At 39.2% G+C, this 25,768-nt stretch overlaps 1 protein-coding gene across 2 annotated transcripts in view; it reads left to right on the top strand.

The window, feature by feature from the left end:
* The window catches only part of LOC108707491 (voltage-dependent L-type calcium channel subunit alpha-1S), a 155,323-nt gene that overhangs the window by 113,301 nt on the left and 16,254 nt on the right, over positions 1 to 25,768 (top strand). For both annotated transcript variants that reach the window (XR_005965388.1, XM_041582031.1), the window contains exons 18-26: positions 1,302 to 1,434; positions 2,133 to 2,262; positions 3,107 to 3,166; positions 3,502 to 3,608; positions 4,452 to 4,539; positions 4,650 to 4,757; positions 9,689 to 9,741; positions 21,976 to 22,122; positions 24,046 to 24,247. Coding sequence is in view for 1 of the 2 variants with exons in the window: in XM_041582031.1 (XP_041437965.1) it covers positions 1,302 to 1,434; positions 2,133 to 2,262; positions 3,107 to 3,166; positions 3,502 to 3,608; positions 4,452 to 4,539; positions 4,650 to 4,757; positions 9,689 to 9,741; positions 21,976 to 22,122; positions 24,046 to 24,247 (1,028 nt within the window). In the remaining variant the exon portion in view is untranslated. The remainder of the gene's footprint in view (positions 1 to 1,301; positions 1,435 to 2,132; positions 2,263 to 3,106; positions 3,167 to 3,501; positions 3,609 to 4,451; positions 4,540 to 4,649; positions 4,758 to 9,688; positions 9,742 to 21,975; positions 22,123 to 24,045; positions 24,248 to 25,768) is intronic.

Raw genomic sequence — 25,768 nt, 5'->3', positions numbered from 1 at the left:
GGGGGAAGGAGAGTAGCCCCAAAAAAAATTTCGATCTTTTTCAGCCTATCACCCATAAAAAATGAAAAAACTCCAGGGTTTTTTGAGACTTAGAAAATGTTTTCACTTTTTTTGAAGCAATCCCTATCTACTCTATTGCGCTTTGCCTGGTCTGAGGTGGCGAAGGAAGTCTGGTGTAAAAGGTAGCGTTCAGAATCATTTGCGCGTTAGTGAATTTGCGTAGTTACGTCCGTTGCGCAAATTCGCCAGGCGTAAGGGTGCGAAGTAACACTAGCGAATTCACGCTAGTGTTAGGCGCTTCGGCGTTTAGTGAATTTGCCCCATAGGGTGATGAACATATCTTTGTACCAGTATCCTGCTATCATAGGTATTGTATAGATTTTTTTCAGTAAATTCATTATCATACTTCCATTGCAATGTAGATTAATGCATCCTCTATGACTTTCTTTCCTCTTGTAACTTTCCATAGATTGTAACCGATTGGATTTGGTTGAGCTGTGCTTAGATACAGACTTACTGGAGACCCTGTATGTGGTTATAAACCTAAGACTAATACTACTAATCATTTAGAGAGCCCAGAAATCCAGGGATTGTGTGAAATAAGAATGAGCCTAGACTCACAGGGAGAACAGGTCATAACTCAGGGTAGGTAGCTGACAGGTAAAATTTAAAAAACAGGTAAAGGATATAGTATTTGATTTATACAGGAGCACATTTCTATCACATAGTAGTCAGTACAGTGAAACCAAGTATACATTCCACAGCAGCCACTCTCAAAAATAGGGAAATACTTGTGAATAGTAACTTTAAAAACCACCTTTATTGTAATGTATATGCAACATCTTTCAGTCCCATTCCAGGCCATTATAAAGCTACATTAGTTAGTTGGTGATGGCTGTCCACTCACTTTAGTAATAATGTATCTTCTTTACTTCAGACTTGAAGTGATGCGTGAGGCCAGCTTGGTTTATCAATTACAAATGTATTTTCAGAAGTGTCTCTTTTGATTAATGAGTGTGAAGAGACACTTTTGAAAATATACAGTATTTGTAATCAAGCTACACTAGTTGCCAACTTTGTAATTTATGCATTGTTTTTAGTACCATATTGTGGCTAAAATATCAAGCAATAACATACAAGATGAGTGACAGCAACCACCATTTTCTACATATAAAATATATTTATAATGGCATGCACTTTCACTTTGGATTTGTAAAGAAGATCTAGTTTGTATAGTGAAACAATATATTTGTATATTAGTAACATAATATTCTTACCGCTGACCTCTCTTGGCCTTTTAGGTGATGACGAAGAAGAAGAACCAGAAATTCCTTTTAGTCCTCGACCACGGCCCTTGGCAGAGCTTCAGTTAAAAGAGAAGGCAGTGCCCATGCCTGATGCTAGTTCTTTTTTCATCTTTGGTCCCGATAACAAGTATGAAAATGCACTTGACAGATATGTTGTCGATCAAACTGTGGAGTGACAAAGGTTTCCCACCAGTTTTATTCACTTTATGACTTATCAAAACTTTCCTGGCTGTCCTCAGTAAAGTCTTTCATGAACTGACAAATTTATCAAAGCTTATTCTGCCAATTTGCCAGAATGTGTTAAACTGACAGAATGTGTTAAACTGCTCTGAGACCTGTGAATTCCTGTCCAAATCATGCACCTTGATGCAAACTGCATGGACAGGTAAAGAATATGTATGAATAATTAAAAAAAAAAAAGTTGATATAAGGGTGATATCTTTATTGGTTAACTAAGATAATCATAGCAAACTTTCAGAACATTTTAGTTCCTTTATCAAGCTGAATAGTTCCAGAACGGATAATAAATTGTTAAAATGTTTTATATATAAGCCAATAAATCTGAAATGATTCAGTTGTTTGACCTAATCTCTGAATCAATAGATGTATGGCTGATAGTGGCAACCATGGATCAAGCTGAACAGAATTAGTGAAAATCCAATCATTTAACATGGCTAATGGCCATATTGTCACTGGAAACAGGGCAATGGACAGTCTGTTTGTTATAACAATAATAATAAACAGTCATAGTATAATGTTGGCCAAAGTTGGCCAATGTTGGAAAGTGACCAAGATGTAACACAGAATCCCATTTTTTCTTTCCAGGTTCCGAGTTCTTTGTCATCGCATTGTCAATGCCACGACTTTTACCAACTTTATCCTAATGTTCATTCTGCTTAGCAGCATCTCTTTGGCTGCTGAGGATCCAATTGAGCCAGAGTCATTCCGTAATCAGGTAACTGCAGGGGCACCCATATTTCTTAATTTGTCTTTTTTTACTCCTTCTGTTCTAAAGTTTTGTCAGACTTTTGGATAGAACTGTTTTAATTGACAAATAATAACAAAAATGAATCCATAGATTATAATCCAATACACAGTAATAATTACACAAACTCCAGCTGAGGTTCTTACCATGGAAGCCTTGCACTTAACTAGGTAGTCTTGAAACTCTGCACTTAGCAAATGTACTAATTGCAAAACACTAATGACTAATGACCCTTACATTCAAAGCATTCTATAACTCTTCTCCACCCTACATCTCTAAATTTAGCTCTAAATTATCTCTTAAAATACATTTGTTTAAAGAAATTTACTCTAAACTAAACATATCCTGCTAAACACAATGCTCAATTCCAAATCTCACCTGATCTTGCTCATCCCACACCTTATGTCTCACCAGGGTTGGACTGGGATGCCCGGGGCCCACAGGGGCTGCTGCCCCAGGGCCCCCCTCCGCCCCCCCCTGCTGCACCGGTGCTTTGCATGAGTGTGCAATATTTTTGCATTAAGAAGCCTTCATATTTCGGATGTGGGTGCGGATCTGGGCTGGTGGGGGCCCACCGGGTTTTTTTATTTAGATTGTAAACTCTTTAGGACAGGGCCTCTTTACTTCTTGTGTCAGTTATTGCTTATTGTTTTTAGAATGTAATCTGTATGTTCAATGTACATGTAATTTATTGTACAGGCATGCAAAATATGTTGATGTTTTCTATGTGTTTATTTCCGGATCTCACACAAATTAATGTTATAAGTAGGAATTATCCATATGGAACTGTTTGATGATAATATTTGTTTTTCAGATCCTTGCTTATTTTGACTATGTTTTCACTGCCATTTTTACAACTGAAATTGCTTTGAAGGTGAGAACTAGAGAATATATTTCATGAAAATGTTTATTCTTTCATTTATTTATTTTTTATTCTCAGCATTTATTTCTCTGGAACACACTATGGACTCTGTTTATAAAACAATAAAGCAATATTTTTTATTACTAAGCTTTGCCAGTTCCCATCATTGTAAAAATTTGCCTTTTATAAAGGCTTGAAAAGTTTATCAAATTAAGGGTGTTTGTTACAGTAATTTTTATTTTTTTGCATTTTGTTCACTGTGTGGGGGGCATTGTACATGAGCCCTCATTTCTTTCTGCTTTAGTACATTGGCTTTTTGTCTTTCTCCCTAATGTTTCCCTTCTCAGATGACTACATATGGTGCATTTCTCCACAAAGGCTCCTTCTGTAGAAATTATTTTAACATTCTTGATCTTCTGGTAGTTGCTGTTTCTCTTGTCTCATTTGGTATCCAGTAAGTTTTCACTTGATTTCTTACACATTTTTTTACATGATTTATTTAACATTTCTTTAATTATAATTTACTTTCAGTTCCCATCAAGAAAACAAATAGATTAAACGTTTCAGTTATCTTGCATGGTCAATGTTCAGGATAAATTATCACCCTTGGGTTGTCACACTATTTAATTTCCTGTTGCAGATATGTTCTCTATATGATATGATGCTCCTACAGAAACTGACTAGGAGAAATTTTTTTTAAGTTACAGAAGTCAGTTTTGCAGAAAAAAGTGGGCTGGAAAGCAAGTCCATAAGTCATGGGTTTGTTGTTGAAAAGGAAGGATATTGAAATGTTTAATCTAGAAATTGTTTGAGAATAGAGTTAAACTGACCATACACAGGCACATTTAGACTGTTTATTTGACCCCTTTGGATGCAGTGGGCAGCTTATATGCCTGTATATGGCCCCTCCCTGACAGATATCCGGACAAAAATTAGCCAGATATCGAGCACTGATGCAGTCCTTGGAGCAAGGACTACATCAATGCATTGATGTGTTCCTTTCCCAACAGCCTGTATTGGAGGCCATTATGATGGGTCAAATGATCCTTGGGCTAAACATGTGTGGCCACATTAGGCAAAGATATGCAAAGGCGTGGGACAATCAGGGAGAATTATTTTATGAAGGGCTTAGCCGAACAGTAAATAGTACTGCTGGAAGGGACATCATTTATTCTAGAATTGAATGCAACAATATTTAATAGAAGTTAATATAATTTTCATCTCTTAGTTAGAATTAGCTGGCATTCACATCTGCACATTCTTTCTCTCTTCACTGTTGTTTCTATTTCATTCTTAGATCAAGTGCTATCTCCGTGGTAAAGATTCTGCGGGTTCTCAGAGTTTTGCGTCCTCTCAGAGCAATAAACCGTGCAAAGGGCCTGAAGGTGATTTAAAGGGTTTACTTTAGTTATTCATTAAACACACATCTACTTTCCCATAGATTAAATCCATTTTCTTTATATATGTTTTTTCTCTTTTCTTTCTCTTTCTGCAGCATGTGGTTCAGTGTGTTTTTGTAGCTATAAAAACCATTGGAAACATTGTTCTTGTGACCACCCTTCTACAGTTCATGTTCTCTTGTATTGGAGTGCAACTATTTAAGGTAAAAGGAGGGTGTAGTGAATTCACATTTGGGAAAGGATGAGAAACCAATAGGATGTGTTTACATCCAAATGTAAAAAGTTTCACCCTTAAGCTCCAAAATACAGAGCTACTTGCATTTCTCAGTGAATCAAGAATAGAATAGGGAATATCATGCAGGGGTCTCCTCCCTCCCACTCTCTAGTTACCCTCTAAGTGTCCAAAATGCATTTTGTTAAATTTAGGTTATCATTAAATTTGTGAACAGTTTTAAAGTACCCTTCACAAGACAAACTAATGTTCTTATTGTACTGAAAGTACAAGAAATATTTTGTCCTGGCATAGCCATATGCAAACTGTATTTTTATTTTTACAGTGCGTTACATTCTTATTTTATTGTTCCATGTGATGTGAATCTTATAGCAAAACATGATTTTAAGTTAGGTGAAAAATAGACCTCAGTTCATCGAGTTGAACCCTTTTAAAACTTCTAATTATACTTCTCAATTTTCCCCAAGCACCAACCATTTCTCCCTACCCGAGTAAATGTTTTATCTACCCTGTGGTTTCCATTTTTCCCAATTTTTGCTAACCTAATTTTCCTTTTTGTGACATTTGTTACATTGCTTGCAGCAGTTTCCTGTAAGGAAAGTATGTAATATAATTAAATATTTGTTGTAAATGTTTGACATGACAGTTCATCGGAAGGTTTGTATGCTTTGAGCATCCAAAACTTTTGATTACATGTAGCATATTATATACAGTGGTACGTCGCCTTAAAATTAAATATTACAATGTACACAGTGGTATGCTAAGACGATCAACAATTGGTCATAAAGGAGACGGAAAGGCTAAAAATAAATAAAGCTCTAATCATTGCCCATAAAATGTATATACACATACCATCAGTAATGCCTTCCTACAATTAGTCAGTTATTCTAAAGATGAAGTCAATTTTAAAATAAGCTGTAAACTGTTCTGCAAAGGGTACCTCTGCTGCAATCCATAAATTCCTCTATTCAGGGCACAGGCATGTGCAGTTAGCTTCTGAGGTGCCCTGCACATGCGCACAACTTCCAAATCTTCCCCAGTGTAGAGATGTCATGTGACCCGAACGTCATTGCTGACCTCTCTGCCCCCGCCTTCTGTAAAGGTGGCCATAGACTCCAAGATCCGCTCGTTTGGCGACATCGCCAAACGAGCGGATCTTTCCCCGATATGCCACTAAACTGCGTGGCTATATCGGGGGTAATTCGAACGTTCGGCCGTATGGCCGAACGATCGAATTACTATGCGCCAAGCGGCTCCGACGGGTCGGTCGGGTAAAAATCCAACCTTCCCGATCGATATCGTGGGCAGATATCGATCGGGAAGACCCGTCGGAAGCCCCCATACACGGGCAGATAAGCTGTCAAATCGGTCCAAACGACCGATATCGGCAGCTTTATCTGCCCGTGTATGGCCACCTTAACTCACGCGCCTGTAAGGTTACTGCTGTCTCGTTGCCACGGAGACGCCTCGAGGTGAAGAAAAGCTTTTGTGCTTGCTTGCTTCTGAGCAAGCGGAGGAGCAATGCACACAGATAAATCAGCAGCGTTCGGGTCTGTCTGACTGAGGTCTGTACTAATAGAACATTAATTTTACAAAATGACTTGGGTTCAAATTCTGGCCAGAGTGCAGTAGCATTACAGCCAAGGAGGGGAAGTGACAGAAGATTATGGCAACGGCAAACTTTTAAATAGTGGGGATTTTTTAATTAATAGTGTGCAAGAATGGTAATGATTTTAAAGTTTATAAGGCAGCGTTTCAGGAGAGGGGGTTAAGGCAAACATCTGAGAGGGGTTTTATTTTTAAAGCTTTCCTTCTCCTTTTTTTTTTTTTTTTAGTTATTTACCATTTTTTGCTAGGGTCTCATTTGCATAGCAAATATTGTATAGGTAATATACAAAAATAATAATAAAACTGTAGCCTCACAGGGCAATATTTTTGAGGTTGCAGGGGTCTGTGTCCCCCTGTCAGAGAAATACTATTTTAAATTGGAAGCTGGAAAGAAGCAGAAGTGAAAAACAAATAATTCAAGAACTATAAGAAATAATAACTGAAGACCAATTTAAAAGTTGCTAAGAATAAGTAATTCTATAGAATGCTAAAAATAATTAATTGAAAAATCTAATTTTTACCTTCGAATTTCGAGGTAACTTTAGTGTACTTCGACTAGGGAATAGTCCAAATTCGAATCTGTCTCTTTATAAATTCGACTTCGTCTATTAGCCATTTAAAAGCTGTTGAATTACTGTTTTAGCCTATGGGGGACCTCCTAGAACCAATTTGGATTCATTTGGTGGACTTTGAAAAATCTAAGTTTTTTTGGTTGGGAAAAACTTTGATTGCATACAATCCAAATTTGATTTGAATGATCAAATACAGCCTATTCATCTGAAGTTAAAAGATTCGATTTTTTTTTTTAAATACATTTCACATGGTCTTTTTTTATTTTAATTTCGAGTTGATGGGAGTTTAAAATAACTCCCATCAACTTGAAATTCAACCCTTGATAAATCTGCCCCTAACTCTTTATTTCTAAACTGATGAGGGTTGATTGATTGAGTTTTATTTAAAGCTAGCCATTGTTACTACTCGGTAAAATTACACTGTTTAATGTTAGAGGTTGTCTTTTTCAATAAACTCAATTTTTTATCAAACTTGAATGTTTGATTGCCATAGACAGCTGCCATAGACTTCTAGATGAACTTGGCAGCTTTTAGATGCCAAAGTTTTACATTTGAATTTTATGAATTTTCTGTGCTAATAAAAATTGTACTTTGTACAGTTTGTGAAAGCATAATTCAAATTCATACTGCATACAGCTACTAAAAATGCCTTATCCTTTAAACAAAACAGAGATTGTTTGTCCATATATTGCAATATATTTAAGCTGGCCAACTACATTAAAGTTATCACAAATATATGGGCAGTAATAGAATTGTTAATGATTCAGTTGAAAATTGAGCATAGGACCTTGTCAGATATGGGATGACTTTGACGTAGTTGGCCATCTTAAATATATTGCAATATATGGACAAACAATCACTTTTTTGTTTAAAGGATAAGGCATTTTTAGTAGCTGTATGCACAAAATGTCTCAATGTCTTAAATATGTTAAAAAGGGGTTGAGTGCAGAGGACCTCTTGAATTTGTCTATATGAATTTTGTGGTCACAGCCTCATTGCACCTCTACCTAATGGTTTAAAAAATTAATGGTGAGCACAACTTTCCCTTGTTTGTTATAATATATATATATATCTCCAAAGGTTGCCAGCACTCTCGAAAAAAGGAATTAATTTGCCTGGGTGCAGAAACAACAAAATAGCTCCAACAACTGTAGAAAGATCCGCACTCACAGATCTTATAGAGAAAAATAAATAATTTATTAGTTACACAGGACTGACGTTTCGGCCTACCCAAAGCCTTTCTCAAAGTGCCAAATGATTCACAGTCATGCCTTATATTCACTCACTGGCGGGAAACATCAGCTATAACAAAACTCATATAATCATGGTCGCAGACAAAATCAATTAAACAATTAACACATCCATTCACCATATATCGGCAACAGTGTCGGACTGGGACACCAGGGGCCCACCCAAAAATCTTATATCAGGGGCCCACCAAAAAATCTATTTAGTCTCTTTGTTCTCATAGAAATAGGTAAAGGCCATGAAATATGTCAAATGTTTTGAACCAGGAGGGCCCACTGACACCTGGGCCCACCGGGAGTTTTCCTGGTATCCCTGTGGGCCAGTCCAAAACTGATCGGCACGGTATAACATATGTTCAAAAATACACAGCAAGTTAAAAACAAGTTACCAAACCCCTAGTTAATAAAACTATCTAAGCATGCTACATATTGTTATTAATATTACAAATGTGTCGCTTATTGAAAAACAATTCGGTATCAAACACAATAAATAACAATCCCCCATTTCATATCTTATACTGCTCTGTCGGCGTATGTGCTGATGAGAGAGGGCAGAATTATGTAAAGCAAGATTTGTATAAATATAAAGGATTCTGTTTCTATGAGCTTCCTAAACTAGCAACAGAGTACTATGTGAAACTAGTTAATAGGCTCTTGGGAATGTTAGGGCAATGTTACAGGTGGATCCCACTACACCAGTGTCACTGCTAAGCCTTATACATGATAATGTGTTAAACCTAAAAAAAAAAAATTATTTTAAATTTATATCAAAAAACAAAAAAACAACCCTGAAAATCCATCAGTGTATCAGAAGTATCTATTACCCTCCAACCTTTAATCTAACACCGTAGTATCCATACCCACCTGTGTGTGCCTCCACTAGCAACCACCCATATTTAGTTATTACTACACATTAGTATACCCCCAATAATGTATATATACGTTGCGTACCAAAATATAGTGAATATATAAATTAATCATTAAACCTATAAATTCAATTAATAACATCCAAAAAGTGCATCAAAAAATTAAAAAATATATAAAATATAAAAAATCAAATGAAAAATCCCATATAGAGTGTCCCAGTCCATTTCAAATAATAGTTCCAAAATTGGATACTTCTTTGTCAATATGTTTGTATCAAAAGTCTCCTTTACGGCCTTTCCACTTGCAAACAAGTCTCCCTTTCCCATTAAACCTGCAAATGTTCGAAGCCCTGAAAACACCTAGTAGGTGTTTTCAGGTATAAATGGCCAAGCATATGGTAGGCTGCTATAAATAGTATAATGCAATGTGTAGCGTAATATTACATCTATTATAAGATTAAAACTAAAAAAAGAATGAAATAAAGATAGCTTGGCCAGTTTAATATGCTGTCAACTACAGCAACCAATTAGCATTATTTATTTAAACAACTAAAAACTATACAGAGACATTATCATTTTGAGTACTGATTTTATGTTTCTACTTTTTAGGGCAAATTTTACAGCTGCACAGACACCACTAAAATTACAGCAGAGGAATGCAAGTATGTTTGTTATTACCATGTTTTAACATGGAATATAATTTCTTAAAACAATGAATATGAAATGAATGCTGTAACAACTGAAATGAGAGAGGTCTAGCAGAAGACTTTAATTTGATTATAAGTAACATAGTAACATAGTAGAGGGTGAAATGTGCATTACTGCTATCTGATCCAAGAGGGAGGTCAGACAAGTCAATTAATCAACCTTATGCTAAGGGCCATATTTATTATGCTTTGTAAAATGAAATTTGCCAGAAAAACAGTGTAAAAAGTTGTGTAAAATGAATGTCGAATTCCTCAAGATGAGTGTAATTTTACACAAATCGAAAGCCAGATTTGCCGATGTTTTTTTACATTGCTTCTGGCAGAGGTCACTCTAAGAAAAAACACATAAAAATTTTACTTAGTTTTTTACACAGCAAAGCCTGGCGATGTGTGGTGTATTATCCCTTGTATTACATATATTGAAAAATGCAGAAGTGCAATAAAGATATGACCTTGCAATGTACATAAAGTTGCTGTTAGCAGACAGCTGAACTGAACTGCATGTGCAGCTTCTCTGTAAGTGAGGACAGACACACCAACATCTGTGTGAACAGTAACTTGGTTGCTTTATATAACTCAGCATAAACACTTCAGTATAGTATTTTTGCAACAGGAATTTTTCATAAAGAGCATACACAGGAAGAGGAAGAAGAAAAACACACATGGTTACAGGCCAAACATGACATCACATTGCTAAGCAACAATAGACCCTCCCTGCATTAAGTAACATGCACTGCAACAATCTCTGTCTGTTGTTTTCCAACATCCCTTCTCAACAATAAGGAGATTATTCCACAAGATTCATTCTTTCAATCAGTTTCTCAAAATGATCCTTGGATAATGGTTTGGTTAATGTGTCTGCCACCATAGTCTCTATTGGACAGTACTGCAATTCAATGATGCCCTGATCTTGAGAGTCCCTCAAAAGGTGATACTTCACATCAATGTGTTTAGTATGCTGGTTCACCTTTTCTGTTTGTGACAACTAGGTTGTTTTCCAGGAGTAGGGTTGGTTTGTGTATGTCCATACCCAAGTCCATCAAGAGTTGACGTAACCAGATAACGTCTTGACAAGCTTGTGCTTCTGTTGATGGTAAGGCTACTGTGGCTTGTTTTCTACTGATCCAACATATGGTGCCTTTTCCAAGTTGAAACAAAAATCCTGTCATTGACTTGCGATCTTTTACATCACGTGCCCAGTCTGCATCTACATAACCAGTTAACTTTGCTATGTGTACTGCTGGCAATTTCAACTTCTTAGTCCCTTTCAGGGACTGGAATGCGGTAAATAGTATCATAAAATATTATGATATGATTTACCGCATTCCAATCACGATGTGATGGAGCTGAAACTATTCTGCAAAGTATTCCTACTGCTGCAATGTCTGGTCTTGTCACTGTCGCTATGAACAACTATTTGCCAATTACCTTTAGATATTGGTGGTTGTCTGTCAACAATCGCTCACCATTCTCACATGTCAGATATTCAACTTCCATAGGCGTTTTCACTTCCTTTGCTTCCTCCATTCCACAATAGGTTATCAGTTTTTGAATTTTATTTTTCTGATTAAGTAGGAAACTTCCATCCTCATCTCTCTCAATTTGTATTCCAAGGTAATATGTTTCATTTCCCAAATCCTTCATTTCAAAGTTTGCCTTTAGTCTTTGAACTGTCCCCTTCTATATACATACATATATCATAACAGACTAGTACATCATCCACATAGATCAATACATATATCCATCTGTTGGTTTCTTTCTTACTGTAAAGACATGGATCTGCCTTGCTTCTGGAAAATTCTCCATGTAAAAGGACTTGATTTATTTTCTCATTCCAGGCTCTGGCAGCTTGTCCATACAGGACCTTCCGAAGCTTGCATACCATACCATATCTATGGTTTCTGGATTCACATAACCGGGTGGTTGTTCCATGTATAGGTCTTCATCAATTTCACCATAAAGAAACAGTTTTCACATCTAGGTGTCTTACATGTATACCTTTGATGGCTGTCATACATAAGTTCTCACAGTTGTATGTTTCACTACTGGAGCAAAAGTTTCATCATAGTCCTGACCAAATTTTTGTGAGTGCCCTTTGGTGACTAATCTAGCCTTGTAACGCTCAACTTCAACATCTGCATTGTATTTCACTTTAAATATCCACTTACAACCATAGCAATAGCTTTGCGACCCTGAGGTAACTGAGTCAAAGTCCATGTTTTATTTTTGTTCAAGGAATCAATTTCCTCTTGTGCTGAAACTTGCCATTTTTTGGCTTCAATTTTTGGTAGTTGATTCCCAGGAGTTTGGTTCAAATATTTCTTTTTTGTAAGCTTAGTAAGAGTATCTGGGAGCTGGTATCCCTTTTGTGGTGCAGGTTGACCTCCGCAGCTCAGTTTCCTCTGTGACATTGGGTTGTTGAGGTGTACTTCGTGAATTTTCCATCATGTGCTTTATAGAGTCACCTGTTTTGGCAATTGGTTCTACCCCTCCTGTCACAGACACCATTTTTGTCTCTATTGAGGTGTAAGGAAGACTCATCGCCGCTCCATTCTGCCTTCCCAAGATGGCGGCGCCCAGGGATCCCACGTGGCGTTAGAATGGATCTAGCATTGTGACGCCAGCATCAGAATGGACACAGCGTCAAGACACCAGCATCAGAATGGACACAGCGCAACACCAATGTCATGATATCATCATGTCCGTTTTGGCACCAAAAGAGACCTATTTAAGACGCTAGGACACTACAGATATTGCCCTATTATTTATTGCCCTATTACTTATTTTTGTAGGTATATTAATAGTAGATATTAATTAATAGTAGATATTAATTATAATCACTACACTAAGGGGCAGATTTACTAAGGGTCGAATTTCGAAGTTAAAAAAACGTTGAAATTCGATCCTCGAATTGAAATCCTTCGACTTCGAATATCGAAGTCAAAGGATTTTTCACCGAATTTAGCGTTCGAACGATCGAAGGAAAAGGGTACTGGTGGGAGATTTGAGTGACAGACAAGTAGGAGAAAGTGTGTGTAGCCATTGCCATGACGATGTGAGAAAAACAAATGTGAGGTATAAAGTAGGACGATGCGTGCAGCATGCTCTGAGGAATCACAGACGAAACACATAAGGCTGGTGACGTCACTGGAGAGCGCCCCATCAATTAGGACAAGGAAAAAAAACCTGCTAGGATTTCTAAAGCCATTTTGAGCGCTCTGCCCAATAGACTCTGTGCGGACATTACATTGGGGGATTGTTCTCAACAGGATGACACATAGATATGCTTTCAAATTGTGAATGCCATGTGAGTGCATTTTGAAAAATGAGTTTTTTAAAAATAAAAAGGTAATTTTACACTATTGCTGCTGCATAGGGATGTCGCGGACTGTTCGCCCGCGAACTAATTCGCGCGAACATCGACTGTTCGCGTCCGCCGAATGTTCGCGAATGTTGCGCGACGTTCGCCAATTTGGGTTCGCCTTAGCTGGCGCTTATTTTTGACCTCTCACCCCAGACCAGCAGATACATGGCAACCAATCAGGAAGCTCTCCCTCCTGGACCACCCCCACACCCCCTGGACCACTCCCCTTCCATATATAAACTGAAGCCCTGCAGCGTTTATTCATTCTGCCTGTGTGTGCTTGGAAGAGCTAGTGTAGGGAGAGAGCTGTTGAGTGATTTGAGGGACAGTTGATAGTAACTTTGCTGGCTAGTAATCTACTTGATACTGCTCTGTATTGTAGGGACAGAACTCTGCAGGGATTTGAGGGACATTTTAGGTTAGGTAGCTTTGCTGGCTAGTAATCTACCTTCTACTACAGTGCTCTGTATGTAGCTGCTGTGGGCAGCTGTCCTGCTGCTGATCTCTCATCTGCTGACTGCTGCCTGTAACCCAATAGTCCTTGTAAGGACTGCTTTTATTTTCTTTTTTGTTTTTTTACTTTGCTACTATAAGAGCCCAGTGCTATTAGTCTAGCTGTGTTGGGGAGTGGGACTGGTGTGCTGCTCCTAGTAGTTCAGCAGCAACCAGAGTAATTTTTTTTTTAATATACATATATATATTTTTTTATTTTACTTATCTTACTGTTCTTTAACGTGTCCAGTGCTGTTTGCTGTTCTTCATAGTAGTGCACCAATAGTAGTGCACTTGCAGGCATTGTTTGCCCAGTGTGTTCTTCAAACAACTGCCACCTAGCTGTGTGAGCTTGTTCACATTCTGTCTAAATATCAATAATAATACCGTCTCCAGAAACACCACCTGAGTGACGTTTTCCAAGCAGCAATAATATATTCCGTATCCACTGCTGTAGTGTATACGTTAACCTTGCAGACATTGTTTGCCCAGTGTGTTCTTCAAACAACTGCCACCTAGCTGTGTGAGCTTGTTCACATTCTGTCTAAATATCAATAATAATACCGTCTCCAGAAACACCACCTGAGTGACGTTTTCCAAGCAGCAATAATATATTCCGTATCCACTGCTGTAGTGTATACGTTGACCTTGCAGACATTGTTTGCCCAGTGTGTTCTTCAAACAACTGCCACCTAGCTGTGTGAGCTTGTTCACATTCTGTCTAAATATCAATAATAATACCGTCTCCAGAAACACCACCTGAGTGACGTTTTCCAAGCAGCAATAATATATTTCGTATCCACTGCTGTAGTGTATACGTTGACCTTGCAGACATTGTTTGCCTAGTGTGTTCTTCAAACAACTGCCACCTAGCTGTGTGAGCATGTTCACATTCTGTCTAAATATCAATAATAATACCGTCTCCAGAAACACCACCTGAGTGACGTTTTCCAAGCAGCAATAATATATTCCGTATGTATCCACTGCTGTAGTGTATACGTTGACCTTGCAGACATTGTTTGCCCAGTGTGTTCTTCAAACAACTGCCACCTAGCTGTGTGAGCTTGTTCACATTCTGTCTAAATATCAATAATAATACCGTCTCCAGAAACACCACCTGAGTGACGTTTTCCAAGCAGCAATAATATATTCCGTATCCACTGCTGTAATGTATACGTTGACCTTGCAGGCATTGTTTGACCAGTGTGTTCTTCAAACAACTGCCGCCTAGCTGTGTGAGCTTTTTCACATTCTGTCTAAATATCAATAATAATACCGTCTCCAGAAACACCACCTGAGTGACGTTTTTCAAGCAGCAATAATATATTCCGTATCCACTGCTGTAGTGTATACGTTGACCTTGCAGGCATTGTTTGCCCAGTGTGTTCTTCAAACAACTGCCACCTAGCTGTGTGAGCTTGTTCACATTCTGTCTAAATATCAATAATAATACCGTCTCCAGAAACACCACCTGAGTTGTTGTTGTTGTTTTAAAAAAAATGCCAGGCAAAGGCAGGCCGCCACGCAGAGGCACTAGGGGCCGTGCTGCTATGCTATCCTGTGGCCCTAGGAAATTGCCCAGTTTTACAAAGGCAATTACCCTGAACTCCCAAAATGCTGAAGAGGTAGTTGACTGGCTTACACAGCACACCCCATCCTCTACCGTTTCTAACTTTGCCACAACATCCTCATCCTCCTCTGCTATGGGCACCCCACGTAACACTTCCTCCACCACCGGCGCCCCTTCTTCACTGGAGTCAAAGGAGTTATTTACACATGAGTTTCTTGAACTGAGTGATGCGCAACCATTATTGGCAGAAGAAGATGAAGGAGATGAGGACGTTACACCAGATATAATTCTGCCAGACAACACAACAGAGATGGACATAATGAGTGATGAGGAGGTCCCCGCTGCTGCTTCCTTCTGTGAGCTGTTAGAAGAAATTGATGCATCTGAGGAGAATGATGATGAGGAGATTGATGTTTTGTGGGTGCCCAGTAGAAGAGAGCAAGAGGAGGATAGTTCAGATGGAGAGACGGAGAGTCAGAGAGGCAGGAGGAGAATAAGACTTAGAAGAAGCAGGGAGGACAGCTCGCAGGGAACAGTAGGGCAACAACATGTATTGGCACCTGTGGTCAGCCGGCCAACGCACCCGCCATTGCCGCCAACTTCTACTGTTACCGCCAGATTGCCAGCTTCAAAAAGCTCAGCAGTGTGGGATTTTTTTAATGTGTGTGCCTCTGACAAAAGCGTTGTAATTTGCAATGAGTGCAGTCAGAAACTGAGTCTTGGGAAGCCCAACACCCACATAGGTACAACTTCTATGCGAAGGCACATGAACGGCAAGCACAAAGCACTATGGGAGCAACACCTCAAAGGCAGCAGACAAACTAAAAGCCACCCTCCTTCTGGTCCAGCATCTTACTGCTCTACCTCTGCTGTCCTTGACCCGTCTGAACCACCCTCCACTCCGCCTTCCACCTTGACCACCAGTTCCCAGTCATCTGCCCCCAGCCAAGTTTCTGTGAGGGCCATGTTTGAGCGTAAGAAGCTAATGTCTGCGAGTCACCCCCTTGCCCGGCGTCTGACAGCTGGCTTGTCTGCACTCTTAGCCCGCCAGCTTTTACCATACCAGCTGGTGGACTCTGAGGCCTTCCGCAAATTTGTAGCAATTGGGACACCGCAGTGGAAGGTACCCAGCCGCAATTTTTTCTCCAAGAAGGGAATACCACACCTGTACCACCATGTGCAGAGCCAAGTCACCGCATCTCTGTCACTTAGTGTTGGGGCAAAGGTCCATATGACTACTGACGCATGGTCCTCCAAGCATGGTCAGGGCAGGTATGTCACCTACACTGCCCACTGGGTGAACTTGCTTATGGCTGGGAAGCAGGGAATGCATGGCTCAACAACAACAGTGGAGTTGGTGTCACCGCCAAGGATTGCACGTGGTTCTGCCACCACCTCTACTCCTCCTTCGCTCTCTACCTCGTCTTCTTCCTCTGCTTCCTCCTCCTCTGCTGCTGGGTCCTCCTCCTCCACATCTGTGCACCCCCAGCTCCCCCTAGGCTATTCGACGTGCCAGGTACGCCGTTGTCATGCTGTCTTGGGGATGACGTGCCTGGAAAGCAGAAACCATACCGGATCTGTACTCCTGTCATCTCTGCAGTCACAGGCCGATCGGTGGCTGACCCCACACCAACTGAAGATCAGAAAAGTGGTGTGTGACAACGGAAGCAATCTGTTGGCAGCACTGAGACTGGGCAATTTAACACATGTGCCCTGCATGGCACATGTTCTGAATTTAATAGTCCAACGTTTTGTCTCGAAGTACCCAGGATTCCAGGACATTCTCAGGCAGTCCAGGAAGGTGTCGGCCCATTTCAGACGTTCCTACACAGCCATGGCACGCCTTGCTGACATTCAGCAGCGGTACAACATGCCAGTCAGGCGTTTAATTTGCGACAGCCAGACTCGCTGGAATTCAACGCTCCTCATGTTTGAACGTCTGCTGCAACAACAAAGAGCCGTCAATGAATACCTGTTTGAACTGGGTGGTAGGACTGGATCTGCAGAGCTGGGGATTTTTTCCCCCCGTTACTGGGTGCTTATGCGCGATGCCTGCAGGCTCATGCGCCCTTTTGAAGAGGTTACAAACATGGTCAGTCGCACCGAAGGCACCATCAGCGACCTAATACCCTTTGCTTTCTTCCTGGAGCGTGCCGTGCGACGAGTGACAGATGAGGCTGTAGACCAGCGTGACGAGGAGCAGGAAGCGCACGATTTCTAGTCAGAATCACCAGAACGAGCCCAGGCACCTGCTGCAACGCAGGGAGAGGTGTCAGAAGTGGAGTCAGAGGAGGAAGGTGGCTTTGTGGAGGAGGAGGACCAACAGGAGCAGGCTTCCCAGGGGGCTTGTGGTGACCTTTTGGGGACCCCTGGTCTTGTACGTGGCTGGGGGGAGGAGACCGTGGATGATGTAGTCCTTGATAACGAGGAAGCGAAGATGGATACCTCTGCATCCAACCTTGTGAGAATGGGGTCTTTCATGCTGTCATGCCTGTTGAAGGACCCCCGTATCAAGAGGCTTAAGGAGAAGGACCTGTACTGGGTCGCAACGCTACTAGACCCTCGGTACAAGCATAAAGTGGCAGAAATGTTACCAACGTACCACAAGTCCGAAAGGATGCTGCATTTACAAACCAGCCTGCAAAACATGTTGTACAATGCTTTTAAGGGTGATGTCACTTCAGGAACTCATCAACATTCCAGGGGCAGAGGTGCCAGTAATCCTGCCACGAGCGCACCTGCAAGGACAATGCACTTTGGCCACTCTGTAACGTCAGACCTGCAAAGGTTTTTCAGTCCAAGGCAGCGCCAGAACCCTTCTGGATCCACCCTCAAAGAACGCCTCGACCGGCAGGTAGCGGACTACCTGGCATTAACTGCAGATATCGACACTCTGAGGAGCGATGAACCCCTGGACTACTGGGTGCGCAGGCTTGATCTGTGGCCAGAGCTGTCACAATTTGCCATGAACCTCTTGTCTTGCCCCGCCTCAAGTGTCCTCTCAGAAAGGACCTTCAGTGCAGCAGGAGGGATTGTAACTGAGAAGAGAACTCGCCTAGGTCACAAAAGTGTGGATTACCTGACCTTTATTAAAATGAACGAGGCATGGATCTCGGAGGGTTACTGCACGCCGGAAGACTTGTTCTGACTCCCCATGCAGCTGTCCTTCTCTGCACGCCGCATGACTCCACACACAGCTGTCCTTTAGCATCCTCCTCCCTCCGCCACCGTCACAAACTAGGGTGCAAACCCTACTGGTTTCATTTTAATCAAAACTTTTTGGACAGGTAAATCCTGAGTTTTTCTGGCCTCTGTGCTTCAGTGGCTGCAACCAAAAAAATTCATATTTTCAGCATTTATATGGCATATTTTTTCTGGCCTCTGTGCTTCAGTGGCTGCGACAAAAAAAAATCATATTTTCAGCATTTATATGGCATATTTTTTCTGGCCTCTGTGCTTCAGTGGCTGCGACAAATTTTTTTTATATTTTTAGCATTCATATGGCATATTTTTTCTGGCCTCTGTGCTTCAGTGGCTGCAACAAAATTTTTTTATATTTTTAGCATTCATATGGCATATTTTTTCTGGCCTCTGTGCTTCAGTGGCTGCGACAAAAAAAAATTCATATTTTCAGCATTTATATGGCATATTTTTTCTGGCCTCTGTGCTTCAGTGGCTGCGACAAAAAAAAATTCATATTTTCAGCATTTATATGGCATATTTTTTCTGGCCTCTGTGCTTCAGTGGCTGCAACCAAAAAAATTCATATTTTCAGCATTTATATGGCATATTTTTTCTGACCTCTGTGCTTCAGTGGCTGCGACAAAAAAATTCATATTTTCAGCATTTATATGGCATATTTTTTCTGGCCTCTGTGCTTCAGTGGCTGCGACAAAAAAAAATTCATATTTTCAGCATTTATATGGCATATTTTTTCTGGCCTCTGTGCTTCAGTGGCTGCGACAATTTTTTAAAATATTTTTAGCATTCATATGGCATATTTTTTCTGGCCTCTGTGCTTCAGTGGCTGCGACAAATTTTTTTTATATTTTTAGCATTCATATGGCATATTTTTTCTGGCCACTGTGCTTCAGTGGCTGCGACAAAAAAAAATCATATTTTCAGCATTTATATGGCATATTTTTTCTGGCCTCTGTGCTTCAGTGGCTGCGACAATTTTTTTTTATATTTTTAGCATTCATATGGCATATTTTTTCTGGCCTCTGTGCTTCAGTGGCTGAGACAAAAAAAACATAATTTTTCAGGAAAGTACACATGCCTAATTTTTCAGGGTTCTGCAACAGTGGCAAAATCGCATCTTTTATGGTCACCGCAGGTGATCAATAAAGTAGACCAAAACTGGGCCCACACTGCAGAATCAGTGTTTTTTGGTTCACTTCACTGTACATTGAATTACCTCTGCCTGACCGTGCACGTGCGCACAAGCATGGTGACTGCTAAACACACCACTACAGAAATATTGCCACCAACAGGACGAACATCCTGGAGGTGACAAGCAACTAGTAATTAAAAACTATTATTTGCTCACTTGACGGTATCATTCATGAAAGCTCTTTGCGTTTTTTTGCGTTGCAGTAAGCGCCGTGTTTTGTCTTTGCGTGTGAACAGGCTGTAACCTTTACACGACTTGATTGGCATGTAGACGCCGGACGTTTTAAAGCAGTTTATTACACAAGTTTAGAAATGTAGTGTGATTTCTGCCCTTTACAGCACAAAACGCAGCGCTGTGTCAACAATGTATTTTTCAGATACATTTTTGCCCTTGATCCCCCTCTGGCATGCCACTGTCCAGGTCGTTGCACCCTTTAAACAACTTTAAAATCATTTTTCTGGCCAGAAATGTCTTTTCTAGCTTTTAAAATTCGCCTTCCCATTGAAGTCTATGAGGTTCGCCGTTCGCTACATCCCTACTGCTGCATCTATCCTACAGCCCGCATTGGGAGGCGTGCTTCAAGTTTGAATAGATTTATATACATGTTTGTGAGTACCCATCTGGACAGTTTAATATACGTAGAGTTTTTAAACAAAGCCTTGGTATATATCGCCTATGGTGATGGTGATGAAGAGTCTACATTTAGTGTGGTAATTATAATTAATATCCTTCGAGCACAAAAGAAAAGGGGTCACTTATTCCAAACAATATTGCCCTATGTTTCTTTGTTTTGTCCTGTGCCTTTGGTGCTGGCTTTTGTTATAGGTATTATGTTTGGACTTGAGGGGATACAAGTAAAAGACGGCATAAGGAATAGATACTGCATATTTTCTTGATCATTTAGCATACACCTTGTCATCTCTACAAGTGTGCGATTCTTTCTTTCTGCTACACCGTTCTGTTCTGGAGTGTATGGAGCACTTGTTTGATATTGAATACATTGCTCCTTTAGATATGCTTTAGCTTCAATGCTTGTTTACTCCCCTCCATTGTCAGATCTTAGTTTCACAGGATTGTGTGGAATTTGATTTGTCTGCTATATACTCCTTGAGTTTATCAAGTGTTTCACTTTTTTGCTTCATTAGATATACTTTTGTGTATCTAGAGTAATCATCTATGAAAGTCACAAAATACTTGTTTCCAGCTAGGGTCTGTATTTTCATTGGTCCACAGACATCACTATGGATCAACTCTAAGGGTTGACTTGCCCTGCTCTGACTTGTTTTAGGTAGTGGTAACCTTGTTGCCTTTGCTTTGATACAGCAGATTTTACCGGCCTGGCCGGGAAAAATTAAGGTTGATACCAATGTTATTAATAGGAAAAAAAGATAAATATATAGGAAAGCCGGTATTTTTTTCCAGAAAAGGTGGCACCCCTAATTGCATGGTGAGATATCCATATCAGATGTCATATTTTTGTCTAACAGTTCATGTATTGCATCTGGACGTCTGTGTTCCAGACATCTGTGCCATGTATGAATGCATTTCTGATGATGCAATTGAGTGGCAATTTTAGCCTTGTTTTCTCCACATTTGAGCTCATACAGGTGTCTGTCTGCTGTTCCCTCAGCTATAATTTCTGAACCATTCTGAATTGTACATATTTTGCCTTTAAAATGAACAGAGCACCCTGCATTTGTTAAAAATTTCATGGATAGGAGGCTTCCCTCTAATTCTGGAACATACAGTACATCCTTCACAAGTATATTATGTGTTTGTCCTGTGCTTGTGACACAATTCACATAGCCTTGACCAATTCCTTTCACAGTGATGCTGTCCCCATTTGCAAGGAACGCTTTTTTTGTTTGTACACAGTCTTTTTGATCAAAGAAATGCTTATCACTTGTCACGTGACTCGTTGCTCCTGAGTCAATACACCAGTTTGATGAGCAGTTATCTTGAGTAAGCTTGAAACATCTACTCCATTGTATAGCTATACTATCTGGAGTTTTATGTGCAACATCCTTTGAAATTTCCTTTGGTTCTGTGATCTGGGTCCAGAACCTTAATAGCAGAGAGCTGATCTGAACTGCATGTGCAGCTTCTCTGTAAGTGAGAACAGAAACACCAACTTCTGTGTGAACAGTAACTCGGTTGCTTTATAGAACTCAACATAAACACTGCAGTATAATATGTCTGCAACAGGAACTTTTCATTGAGAGCATACACAGGAAGAGGAAGAAGAAAAACACACAGGGTTACAGGCCAAACATGACATAACATATAGATAGATAGATAGATATGATCCTCTTTATTGTGTAATCAGCGTACATGGCTTACCTCTTTCTTTTTCCTCCTTGTGTTTTTTAGGGGATACTTTATTGTGGCAGTGGATGGAGACTTAACTCAGATTGAACTAAGAGAGAGACTTTGGACTCACAGTGACTTCCACTTTGATAATGTGCTTTCTGGAATGATGTCTCTTTTTACTATCTCTACCTTTGAGGGCTGGCCTCAGTACGTATTAAACAGAACTAAAATAACAAAAAATCACCTGTTATTGTAAGCTACCACAAATTCTTGCAGTTAGGTAAAGTTATTCATAATTATAGAGGTAAGAAGTTCTTAAAGGGGTGGCTCACCTTAAAGTTAACATTTAGGGCCGATTTAAGGGTCGAAGTGAATTTTAGAATTAATTGAAGTAATTTTTGGGTACTTCGACCATCGAATAGGCCAAAATTTGATTTGAATTGAAAAAACTTCACAAATTCGACCAATCGAAAATCTAAGTACTGTCTCTTAAAAAAACTTTGACTTCAGCACTTCACCACCTTAAACCTTAAAGTTTTTTTTTTTGTTCGATCCTTCGAATTGTTCGATTCAGTGGATTAAATCTTTCATTTACTTTGACTATCGAAGTATAAAATTTGATGGACGAATTTCGAAGTTTTTTAACTTCGAAATTTGACCCTTAGTAAATGTGCCCCCTAGTATGTCATAGAATGGCTAATTCTAAGCAACTTTTCAACTGGCCTTCATTTTTTCTTTTTTATAGTTTTTGTTTTATTATTTGTCTTCCTTTCAACTTTTAAATGGGGGCCACTGACCCAATTTAAAACAAATGCTCTGCAAGGCTACAAATGTATTTTTATATTGTTTTATTACTTATCTTTCAATTCAGGCCATCTCCTATGGCCTGAATTCCAATCTCGTATTCAAATTCTCCAGCCTCTCCTCAGAGGAACAAAAATCCTTCATGAGGGAAGTCAGACAAGTCAATTAATCAACCTTATGCTAAGGGGCATATTTATTATGCTGTGTAAAACAAAAAAACTGTTAAAAGTTGTGTAAAATGTCGAATGTCGAATTTCTCAAGGTGTGTATTTAACCCTATGTAATTTTGGACTCCAGTCCTTAAGAGGGATATAAATGAGCTGGAGAGAGTGCAGAGACATGCAAATAAACTGGTTAGAGGGATGACTTAAATTATGAGGGTAGCCTGTCAAGGTTGGGGTTGTTTTTTATGGAAAAAAGGCACTTGCGAGGGATCATAATTACACTTTACAAGTACATTAGAGCACATTATAGATAGTCAAATAGCAGGGGACCTTTTTACCCTTAAAGAGGATCAACGCACCAGAGGCCACCACTTCAGAATAGAAGAACTTTCATTTGAAGCAACGTGGTTCTTCACAGTGAGGACAGTGAGGTTGTGGAATGCACTGCTGGATGATGTGATGACTGGTTCTGTTAATGCTTTTAAGAGTGGCTTGGGTGATTTCTTGGAAATACATAATATCAATGGCTATTGTGATACTAAACTCTATAGTTAGTATAGATATGCGTATATATAATTTATGTGAAGGTATGGAGGGTGTGTGTATGGATGCTGGGTTTTCATTTGGAGGGGTTAAATTTGATGGACTTGTCTTTTTAAAACCTGATTTAACTATTTAACTATGTAAATCAATGCACAGTTGCTAGGGTAATTCAGACCCTAGCAACCAGATTGCTGAAATTGCATACTAGAGTGCTGCTGAATAAAACGCTAAATAACCCAAAAAACACAAATAAAAATCAATTGCAAATTCTAGACAGGGGGAGTGGGACTCAGTGGGGGGGGTGTTTGATGTCACTTCCTGTTTCACACTTTAAATTCTTGTTTTCACTGTATCATGTACACTTGACAAACAGTCAATAGGCACAAAACATGTTGTGTTGGACAATAAACACTTTTTTGAGCAGTTAATATACCTCACAGGCCGCTCCTTGTTACCCTAACTTGCAATTTGTATTTCTTTTTGCTTTGCCTAAGTAAGTTTGTATTATCAAACAACATTAATACTATTTGACATTCACAAGTCTATAACATGACAATGAATTGTAACAACTCTAAAACTATGTGCAAATATTCACTGTGTGTCTCTTGTGTATATACAGGTTGCTGTATAGAGCGATTGATTCACATTCAGAGGATATGGGGCCTATCTACAATTATCGCATTGAGATTGCAATTTTCTTCATTATCTACATAATCCTTATAGCTTTTTTTATGATGAACATTTTTGTTGGGTTTGTTATTGTCACTTTCCAGGAACAGGGGGAGCAGGAGTACAAAAACTGTGAGCTAGACAAGAACCAGGTAAGCAACTTTTACAGTATAGCTTTATGATACCATACGTTTAAAAAATCAAGTCATCATATATTAATTATTTATATACTGTCGATAAAGATACATCACTGAATGTTTGTGTTTGTTGTAGTGAAACACACATTTCCAAGTAAAAAAAATTTAGGGCGTTATTTACTAAAGGTCGAGGTTTTTTGGCCAAAAATTCAGATTCTAAAAAATCCGCCATCTCAACCTGCTGAGGTCATGTAGAAGGCAAGGGCAAATGCCCTTTTACATATATGAAGATATGCACTGGGTTTCGGCCGATAATCCGAAAAATTCAGGGTTTTCGGGTGAGAACCAGAAAAAAATAGTGATTTGCTCAATTTTCCAGACCCAACTTTTTCAAGTTATTTTATTGATAAATAAGATAAAATTGTGGATGGCAGTAATATTGAGTTGGGTTTAATAAAGAGATAGGATATTTTAAAGTTTTAGTAAATAAAAAAATTGGATCGAAAAAAACTCAAAAAATGCAAGTTTTTTACCTTGAATTTTCCAAGTTTTTAGGCTTAAAAAACCTTTAATTTGTTGAGTTTTTGAGCGAAAAGCAACATCAAGCACCCAAAAACACCCGAAAACCGTGAAGGCAAATATAATATCTTCAGATGGCTAAAGGGACCTCGGCCACTGACTTTTACACTTTTACTTTTTTCAAATTCTGAGTTTTTGCTGCTTTTAGGCATAATAAATCTCTAGAAATTTTAGTTTTTTGTGAAAAGCTCAACCTTTAATAAATAGAGCCCTTAATGTCAGGATAATAATAATTCCTTGCTAGTTGTGAACTGCGGAAACTAGAAACTGGACAAAGACTGGATCAGTTTTGCTAGTGCTTTATGTAGGGAAGGCCTGTGAAATAAAATCACATTAAGGGGGGTTATTTACTAGAATCCAAATTTATCTTGCATTTTATTAAAAAAAAAACATCACCAAACTCCCATTGCCGATTTTAGCTTATTTTTTAATAAAAAAAATAGATTTAATTGGATCACAGTAAAACTCTATAAAATAGAGAGAAAACTGGAATCACTCAGATTTTTCCGGCCTTTTGCCAGATTCACTCTAATTTTTGAGTTTTTGGCTGAAAATCCTGAAAGAGTTGGATTTTCAGGCTAAACTCAGCAGAGGTGAAACTTCAAATTGAGATATGTGCTTCTCCCATTGACTTATACATGACCTCGACAGGTCTAAGATAGCGGATTTTCAGATTCTGTACAAAATAAGATATACATTTAGCATTTAGAACTGGAACTGCACCCAATAACAGTTTTTTGTAGAGGAAAATTATAATTATAAAAAAAAAATCTGTATACATTAATTAAACTTTTTATGGCTATAAAGTATTTTAAAATGCCACTAAAAGCAGCATTTATCCCTTTCTCCTCCATGTCTGTTAATTTTGTGCTACATTGTTTTATGAGTCAGACCCAGAATTAATGATAGTATAAAAAACAACCAGAGAGAAACTTTATTTAATGGGTTACATTTACA

The sequence above is a fragment of the Xenopus laevis genome, chromosome 2L, assembly GCF_017654675.1.
Source record: "Xenopus laevis strain J_2021 chromosome 2L, Xenopus_laevis_v10.1, whole genome shotgun sequence".
Classification (NCBI taxonomy): Eukaryota; Metazoa; Chordata; class Amphibia; order Anura; family Pipidae; genus Xenopus; species Xenopus laevis.
The sequence above is the reverse complement of the archived record's forward strand: the minus strand, read 5'-3'. Positions and strand labels throughout refer to the sequence as shown.